The sequence below is a fragment of the Rhipicephalus microplus genome, chromosome 2 (assembly GCF_043290135.1).
Source record: "Rhipicephalus microplus isolate Deutch F79 chromosome 2, USDA_Rmic, whole genome shotgun sequence".
NCBI classification, from domain to species: domain Eukaryota; kingdom Metazoa; phylum Arthropoda; class Arachnida; order Ixodida; family Ixodidae; genus Rhipicephalus; species Rhipicephalus microplus.
The window spans coordinates 247,283,893-247,305,001 of record NC_134701.1 but is presented as its reverse complement, the minus strand read 5'-3'; the positions used below and the strand labels follow the sequence as shown (position 1 = coordinate 247,305,001).

General features: G+C 43.6%; 1 protein-coding gene across 1 annotated transcript in view; it reads left to right on the top strand.

Moving 5' to 3' along the window:
- The window catches only part of LOC119170180 (WD repeat-containing protein 17-like), a 70,348-nt gene extending 53,344 nt beyond the window's left edge, over positions 1–17,004 (top strand). Inside the window, exons 20-26 of the mRNA XM_075878648.1 lie at positions 7,696–7,807; positions 8,918–9,059; positions 10,033–10,135; positions 10,743–10,844; positions 10,925–11,020; positions 12,363–12,528; positions 16,831–17,004. Of these exons, the coding sequence (XP_075734763.1) occupies positions 7,696–7,807; positions 8,918–9,059; positions 10,033–10,135; positions 10,743–10,844; positions 10,925–11,020; positions 12,363–12,528; positions 16,831–16,950 (841 nt within the window). The 3' untranslated portion in view covers positions 16,951–17,004. The remainder of the gene's footprint in view (positions 1–7,695; positions 7,808–8,917; positions 9,060–10,032; positions 10,136–10,742; positions 10,845–10,924; positions 11,021–12,362; positions 12,529–16,830) is intronic.
- The last annotated feature ends 4,105 nt before the right edge of the window (positions 17,005–21,109 follow it).

Below are 21,109 nucleotides of genomic sequence, written 5' to 3'. Positions count from 1 at the left end.
TGGCATCACTGTGTGGAAGAAGGTTGGACAGGTGTACGAAAGATGCGCGAGCTTTTCCTGCGCGTTCCGGAGCCTGTTGAACTGAAACTCGGTGTAGCGTTTACTGGAGTAGACGTTTGTTTGAAACGCAGACACGGGAAGAGGGACGCGTTGAAGACGCTTGCGCTTGGTTTCTTCGGCTCACATCTCGTCAGTGTTACCAGCACGCAGTCTCTACTCTCGAACGCGATCGGCGCTTTCGACTCGCACCTTGTCGGTGTCGTTGGTCTTCCACTGCCGACGCTTGCGCTTGACTTCCCTGGCTTACGCCTCACTGGTGTTCTCGGCACGACTTCGCCATTCACGAATGCGATTGGCTTCGCTAACCCGCAACGCCGGTGACGGCCGGAAAAGGTACGCGCACACTAGTGAGCAGCATGTCCCGGCGGCGGCCCACCCGTCGGCGTGATCGCGTGGCAAGCAGCGGCGCACTGTCCACATTGCCGCGCCGCGGGACCATGGCCAGACTAGAGGACGGCACGCGAGAGCGCGTAGAGTGCCTACTCGCGGCTTCTTCTCGCCGACAGATGGAGATGTCACGGGTAAGGAGATGATGCCGACGGGAGGAGTCGGCTCGAGCGTTGAGAGTGGTGGAGAGGGTGAAGCGAGAGAAATGACACGCAGCGAGTGGCGACTGGCTCGGGAGACAGTGACGTCGCACGCGCTCACTGCGAGGGAAGGCGTGGCCTACTTGGCACCGCCCCGGTGCGGAGGGACAGGGTTACAGTCTAGTCAGAGTTGTTTCGCATCTAAAATAAGTATTGCACGTCGAATAGGTAGCAAGCAGTACGAGGATGCACACATTTCTAAAAATACAGTCATTGCTTTGGTTTAGGCCAGAATGTAATAGCAGCTTCTTCTGTGACAACCATCCCAGAGCAAATTTATTCCGATGGTTTCACCGCGACCAGCAGGGCCTCGGTCATTATGACTTTCTGCTAAGCACGGAGCTTCGAGTTCAACTCCCGCAAGAAAATTGTTTGGGCTGGTTTGCCACATGCACTGGTAAGGAAGCGGCTGAAAAAAAATAGCGCCACACACGAAGAAAGAAGAGAGCTACAAGCACCTTCTTGCCATTCGTCGCGTCATGCCAATTCATGCAGCACCAACTCTATTGAAAATCAACGTTCAGATATTATAAATAACATGGCGATTAGTTAACGAAGAGGTATAACAAGGAGACGCAGGTTATTTTAATGTGGCCACGGTGTTCGCATCCCCATGACGTGTGAATACCAAAGCAGTCGCGAGCTTTTATTTTATACGTGGGCTGCGTAAGAGCTATGCAGTGGTTGCTGGGAATGACCTTGGAATGTTCGATTGTAATAACCCCTTATGTACTCGCAAAAGCAATGTAATTTGATGTTTTCTCTCTCTCTGCGAGACAACTGATCAAAGTTAAGCTTCCCACTTTTTTTCCCGTCTCACTCCAAGGCATTTCGGCTGTTCCAAATTGTAAATGTCCCTCGCACTGGAGATGGTATGGCACTCCGAATATTGTGGCCGGAGTTCAGCTCAACATAAAGTGTAGAAAGCGATGCCACTCTTCATTGTGATTTGCTCTGAGTAGGAAAGCAGAGTTAGTTTCTCTCTCTCTCTCTCTCTCTCTCTCTCTCTCTCTCTGCCTGCACTGATGGGCTGCCAGATTTGAATACGTTTTGTGGACTTCCTCCTAAGATAAGAAGCCACATTGTATAAAACGCGTATGTACTTAAGGTACTTCAAGGCCGGCTGAGATGCTGATTGGGGGACAGCTGCGCAAACGCCTGCCAGATTTCGCTAACTAATGAATTGGCGCTGCCGGGAAATCACACGCTCGCTCAGAATCTCAACAGAGCGTATCATTAAGCTCGGATTTGTGGTGACTTTCACATACTGCTTATTGATTGATAAAAAAGTGTTGAAAAGTATGAGATGCGTCGTACGCGCACAGATAATTGATTATATTTAGGCTCCGCGGTGGCATAGCAGTTACGGCACTTGGCTGCCTACTCGAAACATGCTGATATGATCCTGGTAGCGGTGGTCGCATTTCGATGGGGATGGGAAGCTGGCGACTCGTGTATTTCGGTCCGTACGAAACGCAGAATTATCCAGCGCCCTCCATTGCGTCTGTGATAGTTCAACTTACGGAAATTTTGAGATAAAATAACACACATTCACAAGCTGCCGGTGGCGTTCTCCGCTCCCAGGCAAGTTGCCCAGTTGCGATCGCGTGGTTCTCGTGGTGGGTAAAAAAGATGTTGCCGAAAAAAAAAACATGGTAGAAAGTTGGATGGAGGTTACCTACGATATCCCATTGCGGTAGAGCATTCGCGACTTGCCAAAAATGGGGCACTAACTTAACAGTATTACGCAAGTTGCAGGGCATGTGAGCCGAAACCGAGGGGTATAAAGATTCTTGGTGGAGGTAGAGAAGAAATTTGAGAGTTGCTAGAAGCGTATCATATTAGGAAGCGATGGATTATGGGCTTCAGACACACATCGGTGAAGTTTCGGAGAAAAAGCGAAATTTCTCCATGTTTTTGTGAAGTGTATGTTTGACAATGCATTTCACTGGGTGTGCATGGGAGGTCTTTTATTTGAGTCATCGCCCGCAAATATGTTTGATTAAAGTAGCACCCGTCTTGTTCTCTCATCTCGTGAATGTTTTTTTTTTTTTGCTTTTTGCGAAGTTCTCGTCTACTATGCGCCATTTCACCGAACTAGATATTTCCTTGAACCATCCGACGGCCTACTCACTTTGGGACGTCATAGCACACAAAACAAGGAGAGCAACCTTTTATAGCGAGCTTGTAATGTTCACCCAAAGCAGGCCAAAGGTCCTGCAGTTGACGTATCAGGCTTATGAAGTAACGCTTAAAATTCTAATGCATTCTAAAATTTCTAACGGATGTACAAGAGCACTGTTTTGTAACGATAATACGCCCATCAAGTAGATTAGAAGACGTAAAATTCAGATAGATTGTCCTTGTTTGCTGGTCCGAGTAGGGATCGAACACGAGATGTTTGCGTTTCAAGACGATGTTCTACCACACAGCCACGCCAATGCTTGTGAATACATAGAAAATAGCTTCCTCTGCTTTTTTTCGTAGTCACAGTACATTTTTGCATTGATAAAGCTCACAAAATATTCGTTCGTTATTATGCGTTTCCGGTAATATTAGTGAAAAACTCAAAAGGGAATTAAGCCGAAATTATTTGCATTAATAAACTCTCGAGTGCGGCGGACGTCACAAATGATACTTACCCGAATACGAATGTGTTTCAACTATCTTTTTTTATTACCAGTTACAATTCAAGTGCCCCGCCACGGTGGTCTAGTCGCTAAGGTACTCGGCTGCTGACCCGCAGGTCGCGGGATCAAATCCCGGCTGTGGCGGCTGCATTTCCGATGGAGGCGGAAATGTTGTAGGCCCGTGTACTCAGATTTGGGTGCACGTTAAAAAACCCCAGGTAGTCAAAATTTCCGGAGCCCTCGACTACGGCGTCTCTCATAATCATATGGTGGTTTCGGGACGTTAAACTCCACAAATCAATCAGTTACAATTCAAGTGCAATAGATCCTATAAAAGTTAAGTTCATAAGGCGTCCTTGCTTTGATAATTATTATATTGAACTGCTGTTACCCTGAATGTTCTTTAGTTCTGTACGAGGAAATAAATCGTGTTCCTGTTACTTTGCTCCTTCAGTGTGCAAAAGCGTGCTCTGTGAAACATTGCATTCTTGCCGCAACTTTAATGACATACATCTTGAAATTTAAATTTGCGGCGGCCTTCAATTTCGCTGTTTTTGTCTTTAACCTCACCTGCTGCAATACAATCGCAATATAAACTTTAATGTAAATATGTAGAGGTAAATAGTATGTTAAACTTTGTTAATTGTCAATTAGTGGGTATCTGTTGTACTTGAAAGCACACTTGTGAAAGTGTGGCTTGGACGGCATGGTCCTTTCAATGAGGCAGTTACCGTATGACGAAAATGGGAAGACGTCTGTCTCTTCCTAAAACAAAAATTGTAACGATAACACTTACCATACTTGCTTGCTGTTATTTCCATTATTTCCAACGCTTATTTCCCATTAGATGACCACGTGGTGCAAATTTATTTATTTATTTATTTATTTATTTATTTATTTATTTATTTATTTATTTATTTATTTATTTATTTATTTATTTCAGAAGTGCTGCCAGCCTCCCACATGAGGCCTTAGGCAGGGGTGGGTGATACAAAAAAGGAAACAAATATGAATATACAACAGGAAAGGAAACACGTCACGTAGAGCTACACCATGAACTAGTGCATCAAAGTAAAACGCCAGTACTTACATAATTGTAGTGGTTTACGCGTACACGTACAAAAAAAACTATGATGACGAACATCTGCTCATACAGAACTAAGAAACAAGTATCATATAACACTTCAAAAATTGGCAACATTTCAAAAATACAACGCATTGATATGAAAAAAGTGGTAAAAGTGCAAGCCTGTTCAGGATGCGCAGTGGAAAAATAGAGGGCGAAGCGCAAAGAAAGATCAGTCAAGTGGGTTGCTGGTGTTTGTTTTTCCATGAACGACTGAACGGTTTCGCAGTTCACCAGATCGGCAGAAAGAGCATTCCAATTAGTGACAGTGCGCGGAAAAAGCGTTTTTAAAGGCTGTTGTTTGACAGGAATATTCCTTCAGTTTTTTTTTTTTGATGCTCGGAACGAGTTGACCGGCGGTGAACCGCTTTTATGTACGCGTGCTTGTCTATGCGTAGCTTGTCGTGGTAAAGTAGAAACATGTACTTCAATCGATCGTGTTGCCGTCTTGCCTGCAATGTATCCAAGTCAGCTTTTTTTAACAGTTCAGTGGGTGACGTCAGAGCGCTGTAGCGATTATATACAAATCGGATTGCTCTTCATCGAATCACTTCAAGCGTTTTAATATTTACTTGGCTATGATGGTCCCAAACCACAGATGAATACTCGAGGATCGGACGTATAGAAGTTTTATACGCAATTATTTTAATTTTGGGGTATATTTGCGCAAAGAACGTCTTAGAAATGCTAGTTTTCGTAAAGTTTTCTTTTCAATGTAGGCAACATGCTCATTCCACCTAAAATCTGCACTTAATACAACCCCCAAATATTTATAAGTTTTAACAAACGATAGTTTTTGACCATTGATGGAATATGAGTGTTTCAAAGGAAGCAGCTTGCGCGTAACGTTCATAGCTACCGTTTTCTTTTCATTAATCTTCATTTGCCACACTGCACACCAAGAAGATAGTTTTGTTAACACTGCGTTTAAAATAACCTGGTCGTCTGCACTACGTATTTCCTGATAAAGAATGCAATCATCTGCAAATAACCTAATAGAAACCGGGATATCATAGGCAATGTCGTCTATAAAAATTAAAAAAAGAAGTGGCCTAAGCACAGAGCCCTCAGGGATTCCCGATTTCACTGGTCGTGAATCAGACTGGACGTTATCTATAGAAACTAGTTTACTTCGATAAGAAAGGTAGGCCTCAATTCATGAAGTTAATGTACTGTTTTTTAGTATAGGTTTAAGTTTCGCGAGAAGTTTTGGATGCGACACGCGATCAAATGCTTTTTCGAAGTCTAGGAAAATCATGTCAACTTAGCCTTGCCTATCTAGAATAGCTGCAATGTCATGAACGGTTTCCAACATATGTGTGACGGTTGAGAATTCTTTTCGAAAGCCGTGTTGTCGGTCATTCATTAAATTATTTTCCTCGAGAAAACTGAGGGATGCTTGAATATAATATGTTCTAATACCTTCGCACATGAGCAAAGCAGGGAAATCGGTCTATAGGCGTAGCCGAGAGAAGTGTTAGGTGATTTGGGTATAGGGATAATTTTTCCGAATTTCCAGTCATCTGGAAGCGCGCGCTGTGACAGTGACTTCTGAAAAATTATGCACAAAAACTTCGAGCACCATTCAGCATACCTCACAAGGAACGCGTTAGGTATGCTATCAATACCAGGCGTCTTTTTGGGATCTATGTTAAGAAGCAGAACAAGATTCCTTCCTCAGATATTGTAAGGTCACTTATTGGTGAGATATCATTAAGCATTTTTGAACATAGCCTACTTCCATCGTCATCAGTAAACACTGAACAAAAAAACGTGTTAAATGATTCTGCAATAGTTTCTTTATTAGTTACGATACTCCCATTTAGACATCTCGATGTGAACGGAAATTGCTTCTTTCTTAAGTTCGCGCTTATTTTCTCGTACAATTGGGAAACCTTGGGTATTGATACACCTGCATATCGATACATGGCGTAGCAAGCCTGAAACAGTTCAGCAAAATACATGGAGGCATATATGCGAGAAAAAAATGCAGTATTATTCAGATTCAAGCACGTTACACAGCCGTCTTAGCTTAATATCCAAACTAAATTTGGCATTGAAACGAACTACCACAATAATGTTTTTCGACTAACACCAAGACAAATATGTGCTAAATGCCTTTTTTCCGGAATATTCAAGCAATTGGCGTATTGATCAGTTTGCAGTAATGATCAGTTTTTTTCTAATGCATTCGAGATCTTTGCCAAAATGGCTAATAAGTTTGGCTTGTAATGGCCCGCAATTGAGTTTTACTTTCAGGGGTTCATGGAACAGGTCACTCAAAACAATATTTATGAGAATAATGATAGTTGTCATTAATATTGTCTATCAAAGAAAACGAACCCTTGAATTTGTTCTTTCCTTCAAAACAAGTTACTTTAGTACTGTGCATATTGGCAACCAACCGCAATAACAATTTCATCGGCTGCCTTCCGCTCTGTCTGCCGCGAACAGTACACGGACATCGAGCGCTTTGTGCTGCAGGTAACTTTACCCAAATGTTCACTTAGCGCATCGCGTTACCAATGTTCCTTGCGCAACATCATCTCGCGTGAACAACACAACTCGCCTGAACGCTCTGCGAGCTTTTCCCATCTAAATTACCTTGCATCAAAGCGGTCTAACGTGCATTGCAGGCAGTTGGTATACTTGTATACGCCCCCTTAATTCCACAATAGACCACTTAAAAACAGACATAACCAGGTTTCGGGACAACGCATATCACGTTGTCCTCCAGGCACCGCTTGGAAAAGCTACGCGCTACGGCCAGTGATTGATCTTCTTTTAGTTCCACTATAGAAAGACTCGCCATATACGCGGCCCATTCAGACGAGGCAAAACGAGGCCCATTCAGACGGCGTGTGCAATCTTCCTGAGAGCATTGCTAGTACATCTATAAGACGAAGATCGCAGGGTACGTTTTCTTTGGAAACTGAGGCACTCGATTTCGTCTATATGTATATAACATTCGCGATCACATTTTCATCAGTGTCCGAGGCGAGCTTTCCACGCCTTAGATCAGACGCGGGCTGTGTCCCCATTCGCGCATTGATTCTCCATTACTTCCCGTGGTTTCTTCGCAGCCTTATTTATTTATTTATTTATTTATTTATTTATTTATTTATTTATTTATTTATTTATTTATTTATTTATTTATTTATTTAGCAAATAAAATGCACGTGCGAGGTTTTTTTGTTGCTCTCAAGCGCAGGCGAAGTGTATGTTGAAGGGATGAAGTTTCTCGCTTTCTTTTTGTTCACTTGGTAGTGAGAATGTGTGGGTATCGTTCCAGGGAATTGGCCATGGACCTGCTAGGTCTGTGCAAAGACGCGCAGGCGGAGAGAATCGAAATACTCGCCGGCTGTGGATGCTCCTTGGCCGAGAGGAACGCTCTTCACGAGAAGGTGATCATGCGTATATGGCTCCCGCGCTGCGCTGCGGTTATGGCACGGCCGGAATGGAAAGGCACGCGAGCATTGTTGTTCTGGGTTTCGCGATAGCACTTTGAATATTTCGCGAGTTAGAGAGAAAAACGGGGCTTTTCGCAGTTTCTTTTTTTTTTTCATTCCGTTGAATGCTTTGCGTAAAAAAGGCACGCTCGTGAATACCCCCCAGGGATAATTTATGAATAATACAACCTGCTGAAGCGTTTCCTTGTTCCCTTTCTTTTTCAGAGTTAAATTATGCTGGCTCTTACTTTCTCGCCTTTATTCTTTAAAAGGGAACACTGCTAGATGGCATGTGCGCATGAAGGAGCGATCTATGTAAAATTCACGACATTCTGATATTTGACATATGGCGATGCTGCTGGTTGTTGCGAAGCTCCGATAAGTGTCAATATCGATATTTTTTTCAATTTTCGGGCCCTTGGTGATCTCAGCCCAACGTGTGTGCTCGAAGAGCATTTTTTCTCTAAAAGGAACAAGATGGGTGACGCAGAAGTAATACTTTTTTGAAACGATTTCTTTGCTAACAAAGAAAAGATTTTACGTCGCAGCTAAGTAAGCGAGTGAACTAAGCTTTTAAAATGCTCGTTCACTTACAATGCGCGCCACAAAAAGCTAAGTTATATAAAGATTGCAAGATGTTGCAGAGAAAATTTGTGTTTAACCTTTGACGCAAGGCGAGAATTGCATGTTAAAATTTCACTTTTTCTGTAATGTTCTGATAGCTTTTTGTCTTAATATTGTTGTCAGTTTACATTTAGTGTTCTAACACCTATTAATCTCATTTTAATAAAGTTTTCTCAAAATCGGTCTTTCAATCACCGTACCGGCAAATTCGAGACTTATTTCCCGAGTGGTTGGCACCATTTGCTGGGGGAAAACCAATCACATTTCTTCTATCCGTGCCACTGCATGACTAAGTCGACGATGTCATTATTTATCCAAGCCACAGTTCTAAGAACTGGCTGATTAAAAGTTAGTTACGAGGAGAAGAACTTGTACGTTTAGTTCAACGTCGTTAGCACTTGATCTCTACTAAGAATGGCAAAATAAACAATTTTATTTCAGGTTTCTCTGCCTTCTGTCGAGGAGTGTACATCGCTAGCACGTCAACACAACGAAGATGGCGACAGCATGGCAGCCGTTCAGTACTACCTTATCTCAGAAACCCAATCTGAGGCTCTAATCGTTGGATTGAGCTACGTTAAGGGTGAGCGAAAGCTTCTTAGTTTGCGTTGTTTTCGAGTCGATATTGGGTTGCATAGCTTCCGCCAAGAAAAGATCGGTTCATTTGAAATCTGCACAAATCTTTATCGACCGGGAAGGCTAGAACACGGGTTGATTATTCGCAGTTGTACTGGGGGATCTGAGGGAAGATCTCTCAGCTTGCATTGATGCTTATGACACTAATTATAATCCTTAGCCAATAAAACTGTTGCAGAATGATATCAGTATCAGTTTAGTTTTCGGGAATCTGCAAGGGTGAGTGAGTGAGTAAAATAACTTTAATAAGGTACCACAGTACACGCGAGTTAACTCAGCGTCACCTGGCTAAGCCCACTCGGGGGCGGTCAGGTTAAACTTGACCACCCTTTATTCTGAACGGGAGAAACTTGGATCCTCATTTCACTAGCCTGATGGTTCATCGCGGAAGATTTATTCATCACTTCTGTATTCCCACTTACCGATTCGATAGACGCTGCTTTGCAATCTGTCAGCAAGCCCAGGTGATGCAGGGACGACTCCAGAAGACTCGTTAGCAGAGAGCTTAAGAGGTTACTGAAGTAAACAAACTACAAAACTTTCATTATAAGTAACCTGTAGGGGTTTTCCGCGTAGCTTTACGCTGAGTGCAGGAAATGTTTTTGCTTTTTCAAATGTAATAATTGAGCGCTGCCACCGAAATTGTGCGTATTTTCAATACTTCGCTGCACATAACACATCCGTGCTTTCCGAGTCGAACAGATTATTGTTTCATGAAAGGCACAGCAGAATTGTTCCAAAACAAGAAAATTTGTTAAAATTAGATTTATGTTTATGTGTCTCCGAATGTTGAAAAAAAATGAGCGTTGAAATGGAAGGCGTTCGATGAATGCGATTTCGCTGTAGTTCCATTTTAAATCACGCATGTGATCTTCTGATTGGATAAGTTTGTTTTACCGATATTTTTTGATCGTTGGCAGAGCAAATATCCTCTAGACGGTGGACGCTCGACTCCCTTTGGAGGCCAGTGCGTTGGATGCAATGTCTACATCCAAGGATACTGTCCCAAGAAAAAAATGACGAGTGAGTGAATGCTAGGAGCCTGTGTACCTAAATTTGGGTGTATCTTTTAAAAAAAATTAGGTGGGAAAATTTTCCGGAGCCTTCCCATATTTTATGTCTCATGGTTGTACCGCGAATTTAACAGGCGAAAATTCAGACATAAGGAGAGAGTGAAAAACGCGCAGTAGAAAATCGTGGTTTCAACTCGATGGAGGTTCAAGTCCGTTGAACAATGGTTCAGTGCGTTGAACAATGCGTTGCGGGTCATGCGTTGCGGGTCATGCGTTGAACAATGGGTGCAGTATTGCATAAGTATATATAAGGTTCAAGGTTTGATCTCCGGCGCGGTGGGCGTGTTTCAATGGAGGCAAAATACAAAAAAATGAAATGTGTCAATAAACTAAAATCTATAATGCGCTAACTTGCAAAAATGCATGCTTATCAAGCTGTGTGAATTAATACCCTGATGGTAGTATATACTAGGTGTATACTTTGATACCACAAACACGAACAGAAAAATTACATTGCATATCTATTTCGCAGTTTTAAACTGAGCACGCACACATTTTGTATACATTGCAGCTTATGTCGCAATTATCCTGTTATTTTTTTTTCTTAACTGACGTAGGTTCTACAAGGAGCTGAGGTTTTTTTCTGCGTACGTCGGTGCGCTGAAAGCTCTTCGTGATGGTTACTGGGCGGTCGTGGCACCTCTACTGGCCCACGCCAGGTTGGTTTATCAGTTTCAATGCTCGCGACATCTCCGAAGGAATACTTAAATGAAAAGGTACTTTGTCTTCTTTGCTTCAGGGACTTGCTCAGGAAAAATAAGTTACTGGAGTTGTTATTAGAAAACGAAGTGCTGTTGGACGACAGCGAAGCAATGCCCACCAGCACCGACGCAAAGTAAGTATGAACCACACGTTCGTCGGTTTAGTCTTGTCGGGAAACATACGACCAGGGCCAGAGTTACTGCTCGTGAAAGTGCCTAAATGTCGCAAGTCCGAACAAGCGTTTTCTTACCTGCCATTTCAGTGTATTGCAAATTATATTTTACCCATATGCCAACTTTGGAGAAAACATTTCAATCTCTCTAATGTAGCACCCTGTACAAGCCTGCATGTATTTAGAACACGGGGAACCTTCTGTGACGGAGCTTACGAGAGTGAACGATATAATAAAGTTCGAGTGTTTGCTTTCTTTTACAGTTTGTGCACAGTGTGGACGAAGTTCAGCAAAGATGTTTTTTCCACTGTTTTCTCGGCTGTAACACTTCAGCGGTTCCTTTTTTTTTTTCGCTGAAGAGTAATCTTGACGTGTATAGGTGATGTGTGTATTCGACGAAAAAAAGGCTTTTTGCTATATCGCCATACTTCAATGTGCTGTATCGAATACCTTGCATTCACGCCGCGCATTTAGAGGACAGGCGGCATGTTTGAACTGTGTGCTAAGCATGCCTGCACTAACGAGGACTGCTGCTCTTGTTTCGGGCGATCGCTTCCAAGAAGAACGCAAGAGAAAGTCGAGACTTAGTCGCAGCTTTTCACTCACAGCGGCTGACGCCAATTAGCGACGCCGTGTATTCGCAGACTTCGGTCGCCCGCTTCGGCAATGGGCATGTAGCCGAAAGAAAAAAAAAAGTTATTAGGTTCGTTAGGGATTTCTGAATATACAAGAAGCGTCAACTTCTCTTTCTGCGACAGCGGTTAAAAACTTCAAAAGTTGGGTCGTCATTTCCATTAGCTGCCATTGTACTAATGTCCTCAAGCGTGTTAACTTCAGACTCAAAACATTTCCCCCTCCCCATAAAAAAAAACTATGGCGTGATGATTTTAGGGTGCCTTTGTGCGTAAGGTGAAGCTGAGTGGTAGAATGTGCGTGGTAATACAACATTGAAGCTTTAAGCAAAGGGTCTAATTAGTTGGTGGAATCAATTCATTCTGTATTCATTGTGTATTTACAATTTGAGCTGCTAAAATGAATGAGAGCTCCGGCAATGCTCTGCAGCAGATATGTGTCGCTGCGCGCACAGCAAAGGTAGACACTTCTTTTTAATGGCGGTGTTTGTGAGAAGTGAGATTTCGTCGTAAAGCGGTGCAACTGTGTATTTTTCAATATTTTGTAAACGTGCTGCAAAGCATCTCGGCAAACATGCACGAAGGCCTGTGGTGTATACGGTTCAAATGAGACTAGTCCAGAGCTGCAAAAAGTTAATGAGTTTTGGTTCTTTTTCCTTTTCCTTTTGCAGGAATAGCATACTACAAAACCGGGCGTTTCACAGTGACCGTTTGAGTGAGAAATTGGGAGGGAAACTTTCGGAGGACGGAGAATTCGGAGAGGTTTATGTCGCCGGCTGCAATCTGCCCAGGCATTCCGATCAACGTCGCTCCATCTTCACTGGAAAGCATATTCAGGTACCGAACGTATGGGCTCTTCCACGAGTCAATTTGGTACTTAGCGTTCACGGGCAGCGAATGTGCTCTCAGCAACTTCCGGGTCTCATGGAAGCACAAGGCAATAAGACAGCGAAAAAATGAACGAAGCACGTATTAAAGGGACACAGGCAAGCGCGCTCATCTCTCCCCACGATTCAGCCTTATGTTTTTTACAACGAAAGCTGTTACGAGATCACAGCAAGGCACACGCGCGCCGTAGTTGTCCGCTGCCACCGCCGCCGGTATCCGTATCCACTACCGCATGAAATAAAAATTCACTATACACTAGGGACACAATAAGATTCGAACCCGGGTCCACTGCATGCCAGCCCAGCATTCCACCACAGAGTCACGCCGGGGCTTGGCTCTCTTTCGCGAACTGCACCTTATGCAGGCTTGTTGTCGGAAAGTAATCGCGTTAATAGAAGTAATCAAGCGTTTTATAACAGTAAAGTAACAACCAGATGTCACATAATGCGACCTGCGCCACGAGTGGGTTGTCTGGTTATCCACATTTTTACAAAAGCTCGATCTTGTTCACCTATCAACTGTGGCGCATAATCACCGTCGGTGATTGTGGGGATTACAAAATCTTCCGGCATAATTCATCATAGTCAGCCACAGTACAAACAAGTTTCGCAAAGCTCTTAGTAAGTGTGGAGTGGGTATACCACGCTTCTCCGAAGAATGACGAACACTGGTTTAGTGAATGCCTGCCTACTACACATTAATTTATGGACTAGCGGGTAACCTGCATATAGGCTTGCAGGTCAAGAGTGTTAAAAAGGGTCTGAAAGACCGTTCTTTCAACTTTCGCTGTGACAGTCCGCGCAGGCCTGGCGGTTCTTTTCGTGCCGTTAATGTCTTGTGCAATGTAATGAAAAATTGCACAACACTTCACGTTCATATCATATCAAAACACGGGTGCTTGCTGTCGCGCTTTGTTTTAATACCTGTAACCAAGATTAAAACTTGTGCGGGGAACCTTATGGGCCCTCTCCACCAACCCGGCACACCCCCCAGCACCCGCTTTTCTTGTCTGTCATTGTTCGAAGGCTATGGCGTTGCCTTAACACAATTGAATACAGTGAAAGCTAACCAACTTCTTATTGTTCATTCTTCCTAATGGCTTTCTTTAATACAGAATGAGTGCTTCTTTCTGAGAAAGTATTCTGTAAATAGGCTTCATGATGCGATACCACCGCTGTTTCACGCTGATAGGCTAAAACAGTGGTTTTCTATGCAGAACAACGCGGTAAAGACTATAGGAGCTGACCAGTATATAAAAACACTTTAGTTATTCTATTTCATTAGTTGACATGTAGCGATCGAGTTCATTGCGTTATTTTCATTGTCGAAGCATGTCGTTTAATATCCTATACTCATTCTGACAAACTCAATAAACGCCTCGTAAGCCTGGCACGCTTTTTGTTTTTCTGAAAATGAAATGGTGATCTTGTTGCTATTTAACATATACACTCCCCTGTTTTTTTGTTTTTTTTTTCTCATGCCTCACAAGTTAAAATTGGCACTCCTGAAGTCCTGATCGTGGATTCGATTTCAAAGTGATGTGCTTTTCCAATAGAAGGAACTCTGCAGAATAATGTGATGTTCTTTCTAGCTATTCAGTAATTAGCTCCGCAATTAGGAAAAGCAATCTTCGCAGAGATCTTGAGAGCCATTAATTTTAGCCGAAATCTGAAAGGGGCCGCTACATTTGAGACCACCATCCGAGATGGATTGCACAAATGTCGCAGCGTATATGCGTTTATTCCTTTGACTTGGAACACAGCTTCTTCAGGGCTTAGGAAAGCAGCTCTGCAGGCATTCATTCGGGTAATGGTCTTACTCATTACTTTGCACACGTATAATCGTACGTTTCTCGTTCATTAACTAATCAGTAAATATGTTTCTAGTTGTGTTTATGCGACGATTTTATCTACCAGTGCTAAAAAATGACGTAACACGCAATGGTACTGTAGAATGTGACCGTAAATGTACAAAACGAACATTAAAAAACCTTGCAACACTTTTCCAAGTAATCATCAAGTGGCTTCATTAAAGGAGTTTGTTGCCTCGCGAATATATGAACGAGAAAAGTTTGAGAATTCAAGTACACGCGGAGTTACGGAGATTTGTCGCACGCTGTAATTGCTTTCTCTCTTCTCTCGCTCTTACGAGCACGGTGGAAGCTAAGCAGGGATGGATGCCACAAGGGGAAAAGGTTACGTCCCGCTGGCGTCATGAACTTCAGAACTTTTTTTTACTTTTGTTAGAACGCGCAGCTTCCTTGAGTGTGATAGCACACGGGCATGTGGCGGTCTCACTGACTATGCAGCTCAAGCTGCTCAATTCGGCCAATGGCCGTGAATTAGGGTATATGGAACGGTAATTTGGGTATATGACATCATTTGTAGAAAGAGGGAAGGATTTCTCGCTGACATCGAAAATTGATCATGTGTTCCACTCCGCGATCCGTGTCATGACTCGGTAGCCCACTGGTCAGTAGCATTTTTGGAGCATTCTCAAAAGTGTTCCAGAGTCCCCTTAATGAAAAAAGAAATCAAGGAAAGGGTGGAATGAAAGAAGGAAGAAAATAACTTTATTTTGGTTCTGTGGAAAGCGACTGGGTCCTGCACCCGGCTCAGTTTCATGTAAAAACTGGCAAGCCGAGCCGACAGGCTCGGCTTCCAGGTTTTTACGTTTAGTGGAATGATTTAATGGAAGCTGAATTTTCTAACAAACGAGGTATACCCTAATATCTGTTCTCACGATAACGCTCTCATTGTGACTTAATTTTTAAAGGGGGCTGTATGAGCTGGGCAAACTCTCGGTTCGCCTCGACGAGAAGCTGTTGTGCCTTATATGCCATATCGCGCCGTGTCACACCGCGGGCAACCGGGCACAGCTGCGCCTTGCGCGTGCTGCTGCTGATGATGATGATGATGATGATGATGATGATGATGATGATGATGATGATGATGATGATGATGATGATGATGATGATGATGATGATGATGATGATCTGCTTCGCAACAACTCGGCCGGCTCGCGCTCTCTTCCTTTTCCTCGGCGTCTTCCTCGCTCGCCCACCCAACGCGTGAGACCGGCGTGGTGTGCAATAACTCCGATGGGTTAGAACAAGTTCACAAAGAGAATGAGGAAGAGTGAATGAAGGGGTGTAAGGATTGAATAGAGAAAGCGAGAAAGAGAGAGATAGATAATGGGAAGAAAGAGAAAGAACGTTACAAAGCAAAAATATAAAACAGACGAGAAAGTGAAGACGGAGCAAGACAAGAAAAAAAGAGAAGCAAATATAAAAAAGTGACGAAGAGCAGATGCAAAGATCAAGAGAAATGTAAATTAAATGAAAAGACAGAGATGAAAACTGGAAAAACGGGATTGACCAAAAACTTTCCTGCACTGTTGGTTCTTGCCTTACGTCAATAATGAAAGCCACGCACATTTTTCTTGGTTTCATCAACACCTTTTATTTGAGCGGCATCCATTTGCAGATAAATTGTTCACAACGCTTTCGGATGTACGGGTAGGAAAGAAAGACTCTGCTTTATTTCGCCAGTTTCTATAATCATATAGAACATTTTATTAACAGTGAACTAACGCAGTTTTTTCCACAAATGTACTGACCTAATCTTGATCGCATTTTGTAGACAAATGTGTTTTACAACGCAGAAATGCCCCGTCAGGGTGGTCTAATGGCTAAGTTACTCGGCTGCAGACCCGCAGGTTGCGAGATCAAATCCCGGCTGCGGCGGCTGCATTTCCGATGAAGGCGGAAATGTTGTAGGCCCGTGTGCTCAGATTTGGGTGCAAGTTAAAGAACCCAGGCGGTCAAAATTTTCGGAGCCTTCCACTACGGCGTCTCTAATAATCATAGGGGGGGGGGGGGGGGGTTTGGGACGTTGAACCTGGCATATCAATTACGCGCAGAGACATATTTGAACAGCAAGACATTTGGTAAAAAAATGACATTCAAACAGATATAATACATATAATTGGAATCATCGGATCTGTAATACTATTTCTTAAGAAAAGTCCATTGACTCTGTAAACTAGGTTACAAAATCTATTTTTATCATGCTACTTCGAATGGCCCCACTAACTTGTAAATACAATTCTTGGGTATTGTGAAAGGGGGTTTAAATTCCAATTCCCTTCAATTTTTTTATCAACGTATCTGCACACAGTGTCTACAGAACAGCGCAAACCGCCACTGTCAACATGACATTGCTTTTATCGCCATAACTTTTGTCTTCACAGGGCCCTGTATATTACCTGGATGAAACTGAGACGACCGTATCTCTAAGCGAAGCCATCATGTGGGCCAGGGTCAACCTCCTGTCCGCACCAAGAGCATACAATCGGGTCATCCCGTTTTGACTCTTGACACTAATATTGTTGTTTGAAAATTAATAAAACTAATATTGTTGTTTAGTGGCGTGCTTTCGTATTTCAATTCGGGACAGGGTACAATCCATCTTCGAGCACGCGTCGATCTTTCCGAGCTTCACTTTAAGCGGTGTAGCCAGCATTTTATTGGGTTTCGTCGTTCTATTCATCTGGTAAACAACTGACTATTTTTTTGTCAGTAGTTTCTGTAGCGATATTCATCTTAATTTCCAGCCTGTTCTGAAAGTAGGAACTCGGACGACCACCGTGACAGTTTAATTAAAAGTGAGACCTACATAACCTTGCAATTGGGCTAGTTTTTGATATCACCAGTTCCTCTCAATACAGGCGATCACTTCGCGCATGTGGTGGAGCGTATGTTTGATTCAGAAGACTTTCTTCTTTTTTGTAGTACGTTCACAGAGCAGCTCATGTTTATATATTGCCCATCTACGTTAAACATAAACACTTAAACGGGATAGGTGAAATGTCTGCGCAACTTGAAAACCAGTTTGCGACGTGTTTATCCCGATAACCTTTAAGAGTAGGCATTTTTTTTTTTTTTGCATATGAGTGCTTGTGCCGCAATTACTGGTCTCGCTAGATGTTGCTTTTTCGCCAGGCGTAAAGGCTGTCGGAAAACGGTGTGGAAGCATGTTTAAACACTAATGTACTGTACAGCGACTGTCTCACATTACTCCGGCATAAGTAACGTTACTCTATGGCCATTGCACCAGCTTCAAGAATACCAGCACAGGACGATCCAATTCAATATTTCAAGTTCAATATATCATTAACACACACCACGAACACGAACATGTGACGTTTTAAAAAGGACATTTTAGTGATTTTTCATGAGCAGAAATGTGGGATCTTCAGAAGGCTATAGCGTCCCCGCATTACCACCCGTAAAGCAGTCGTCACCTGTTCACAACAGCTGCGGCGTTTCATAGACAACGTCGTGCGGTACTCGAACTGAATGGTGGGGAATCGGAGTGCGACGAGCACGTCGAGGTATGGCGCAAACGCAGGCTGTTTCACTCTGACAACGAATCCCTGCAGCGACGTTCCTGTCGTCGCCCCAGTTGCATCACCTCGCCACCCACCCATTGTCTCGCTTGCGTAACTGTCATAAGTACGCACCCGTGTTTTTTGTTGAAAGGTGCAAACATAGAGCAGCTACGTAAAGCTGTATTTTCAGCGGAGCGATAGAAAATTGTATTGACAGTCTCACTGGTGGCACTACGCGTCTCACTACATACAATGGCGTTCGTTTTTTTTTTTATTTGGGTGGAAAGTGCGGGTGAGAACAGCAACGATCGGTTTCTGTAAGGGCGTCACACTGCTACCCCTGAACACGCCGTAGTATGTGGATGCGGTTTCTGGGTATAGTCATGCTTTTCTTACACCATGGTCCTGCATTAGCCCCACCTCAAAGTTTTGGGGCTTAGCCGGAAAGTTTTGAGGGTAGAGGGGTAGGGTCAATCACTTCTGTTTCTGCATGATTTTGTGCGTGCGTGTGCATAAACGCGAAAAATGTTAGAAAGACGGGGCATTCAAGCACGTCTTGTCGTTTGTTTTAACGCGGATACCCATCAACAAGCTCTGCTTTCTCTTAATCTGAACACAAGCACGCTAAAAAACAAAGGGAACAATGGTGGGGGTGGCTATGTCAACATTTAACTTGCACTGAAGTACTCGAACAGAGCAAGATTTTACAATGCAGCAATCGCTGGGCGCAGGTACGTTCGTTAATGTTAATTCTTCAAATGAATGTGACTGAGCCAACTGCAGTTTTAGTGCTGACACAAGTTGACCCGTCTGTTTGCGTATTGGAGGAATCGAAAGATTAGTGGCAAAGATGCACTTGTTGGCCTTTTTTGGGGGGGTTTCGAAAGAACTGGTATCCTCTGAACTTCTCATCAGTGGCAATAAACAAACGCCACCGTTTGCCCCACACAACAGATGTTCCCTTAACCAATTAAAAAGCAATTCAGCCTGTGGTGCTCGACGCAGACGCTTTATTGGGTGTAACGCTTGCTGGTCTGCTTGTAGCCTCAATGGCAACTGGCATGCTTAGATCGCGCCTCACGAGGCAGCACGTATACAAGTATCAGCTGAGATGCTAAACTAGGCGGCATGCTGAAGGCTGGTAAGGAGTACGTAACGACAGTATGTATAGATAATTGATATACCTGTAATGCTGTTGTCTGGTCACAGTCAAGGTGGCCCCATATTTGAGCTGCGCTCGAAAGGGCAAATGACATTGGGCAATGAGTGCCTGTTTTCTTTTTTTTTTTTAGATGCAAAGCATCTCTTGCTCAGGTTTATGTACTGCAGAATCGGCGTTGGCGTCGGCATCCACACTCGCACTACGCAAGCGGAACTCTCCTCTTTTCTTCTCTTCAACAGCTGCGCATTTTCTATCTCGCCTCGCAACGCCGATGCTTGGAGCGTCTACTAACCTACGTTCGCTCACCCATCCCCCTCTCCACTCTAGGAATTCCTCTCGGCGGTGCTTACACCCCATTGCGCATGCGCGTTCCTTTCCCCTCTCTCTACTCGCAACGCCAACGCAGGCAGCTTCTGATAGCTAGTTTATTGGAAAAAAATGGCAGCATATACACGGAGTGAATGATGGAGAGTGGGGCGAAGAATTCGTCTGTCCATTCGTTCTTGCTTCCGTTCATCTATGCGTCCGTCAGTGCGACCATCCATGCGTCCATCAGCCCGTCCGTGCGTGCGTCCGTACCTGCGTTCGTCCATGCAGACGCCCCTGCGTCCGTTCATGCGTCCATCCATGCATGTGTCTATGTGTCCGTTCGTCCATCTATTCAACACTCCAAGTACCACCATCTCGCATCTTTTCATCATATATTCCCCATATAGAAGCACCACTTCCTCCTGAGTTCCAGCTATGGCGATTTGTCCAAAATATTGGACATGAAATACCCCATCACTACAAAGATCTCAGCATGGTTTCTTCCTCAAAAACCACTTGTCCAATATTTTGGACATCTACTGGCGCCCTCCATGAAGTTTTGTCGAAATTGCGCCAGAAGATCGCGAAACAAAGAAGAAAACATGGTGGCGTTGAACAGAGCAATCTTCTAGAAGTTAAACGGCGAAAGTTAAGGTCCACTTTTCTGTTGGTTTTTTATTATTTGTTAAATTTTGAATAAAAACTTGCAGTTATTACGGAATTTGTCACACTTTTCTTCAGTAACCTTGCTTTGTGTTGCTTCAGGCCCACTACTTAACGCTTTAATTAAGTTTCAGCGTCCAATTAGTTGGACATCACGCCATACCTAAAGCACAGGCATAACGGAAATAATAAGCTTCACTTTTTATCTTCGTCACCTACACACCCAGTTGTGAAAGTTTCAGGAAATTCCGTGGACCAAAATCCAACCCGGAAGTCAGGAGGATATGGTGGACATTTCAAGAACTAAACGAGAGGTGGCACACGCACACTTTCTTACGGCTTGCGCTTCGTGTGTACTTCCCACCTTTAACCACCTAGTGTTCATGGTATATACTAGTTCACTGTATTCATGGCACTGCGGCTGAACGCTCGCTAAACCTTTCGAAAACCAAGGAGGTTACGCCCAGTGAGTATGACGTAGCAAACTTTTTCAGTCAGATAGTGCTCAATGTACATGCCAATGGCTGCTAATGGTAAATGAGAGGCGGAGAATACGGCTTTTACTTTCTTACGGCTTGCGCTTCGTATCTACTTCCCATTTTTAATCACCTCGAGTTCATTCATGGTATATACAAGTTCATTGTAATCATGGCACTGCGGCTCAACGCTCGCTAAACCTTTCTAAAGCTAAGGAGGTTACACCCAGCGAGTATAACGTAGCAACCCTTTCTTGTCAGATAGTGCTCAATGTACATGCCAATGGCTGCTAATGGTGATCGAAGCCTGCGCGTTAACTAAAAGCCGAATGCTCCTGTCTCTCATTCCCCATTAGCAGCCATTGACATGTACATTGAGCAATATTTTTTATTGTTCAACAACGCACAGAAGAAGTTTCTCACCAGCACCACCTTGGAGGTCAAAATTTCATACTTGTATAACAGGAGCCGCTATAAGGAGCCTCGCTCCTAAAAGAAAAAAAAAACGACTGCTCGTGCTGCACGACCG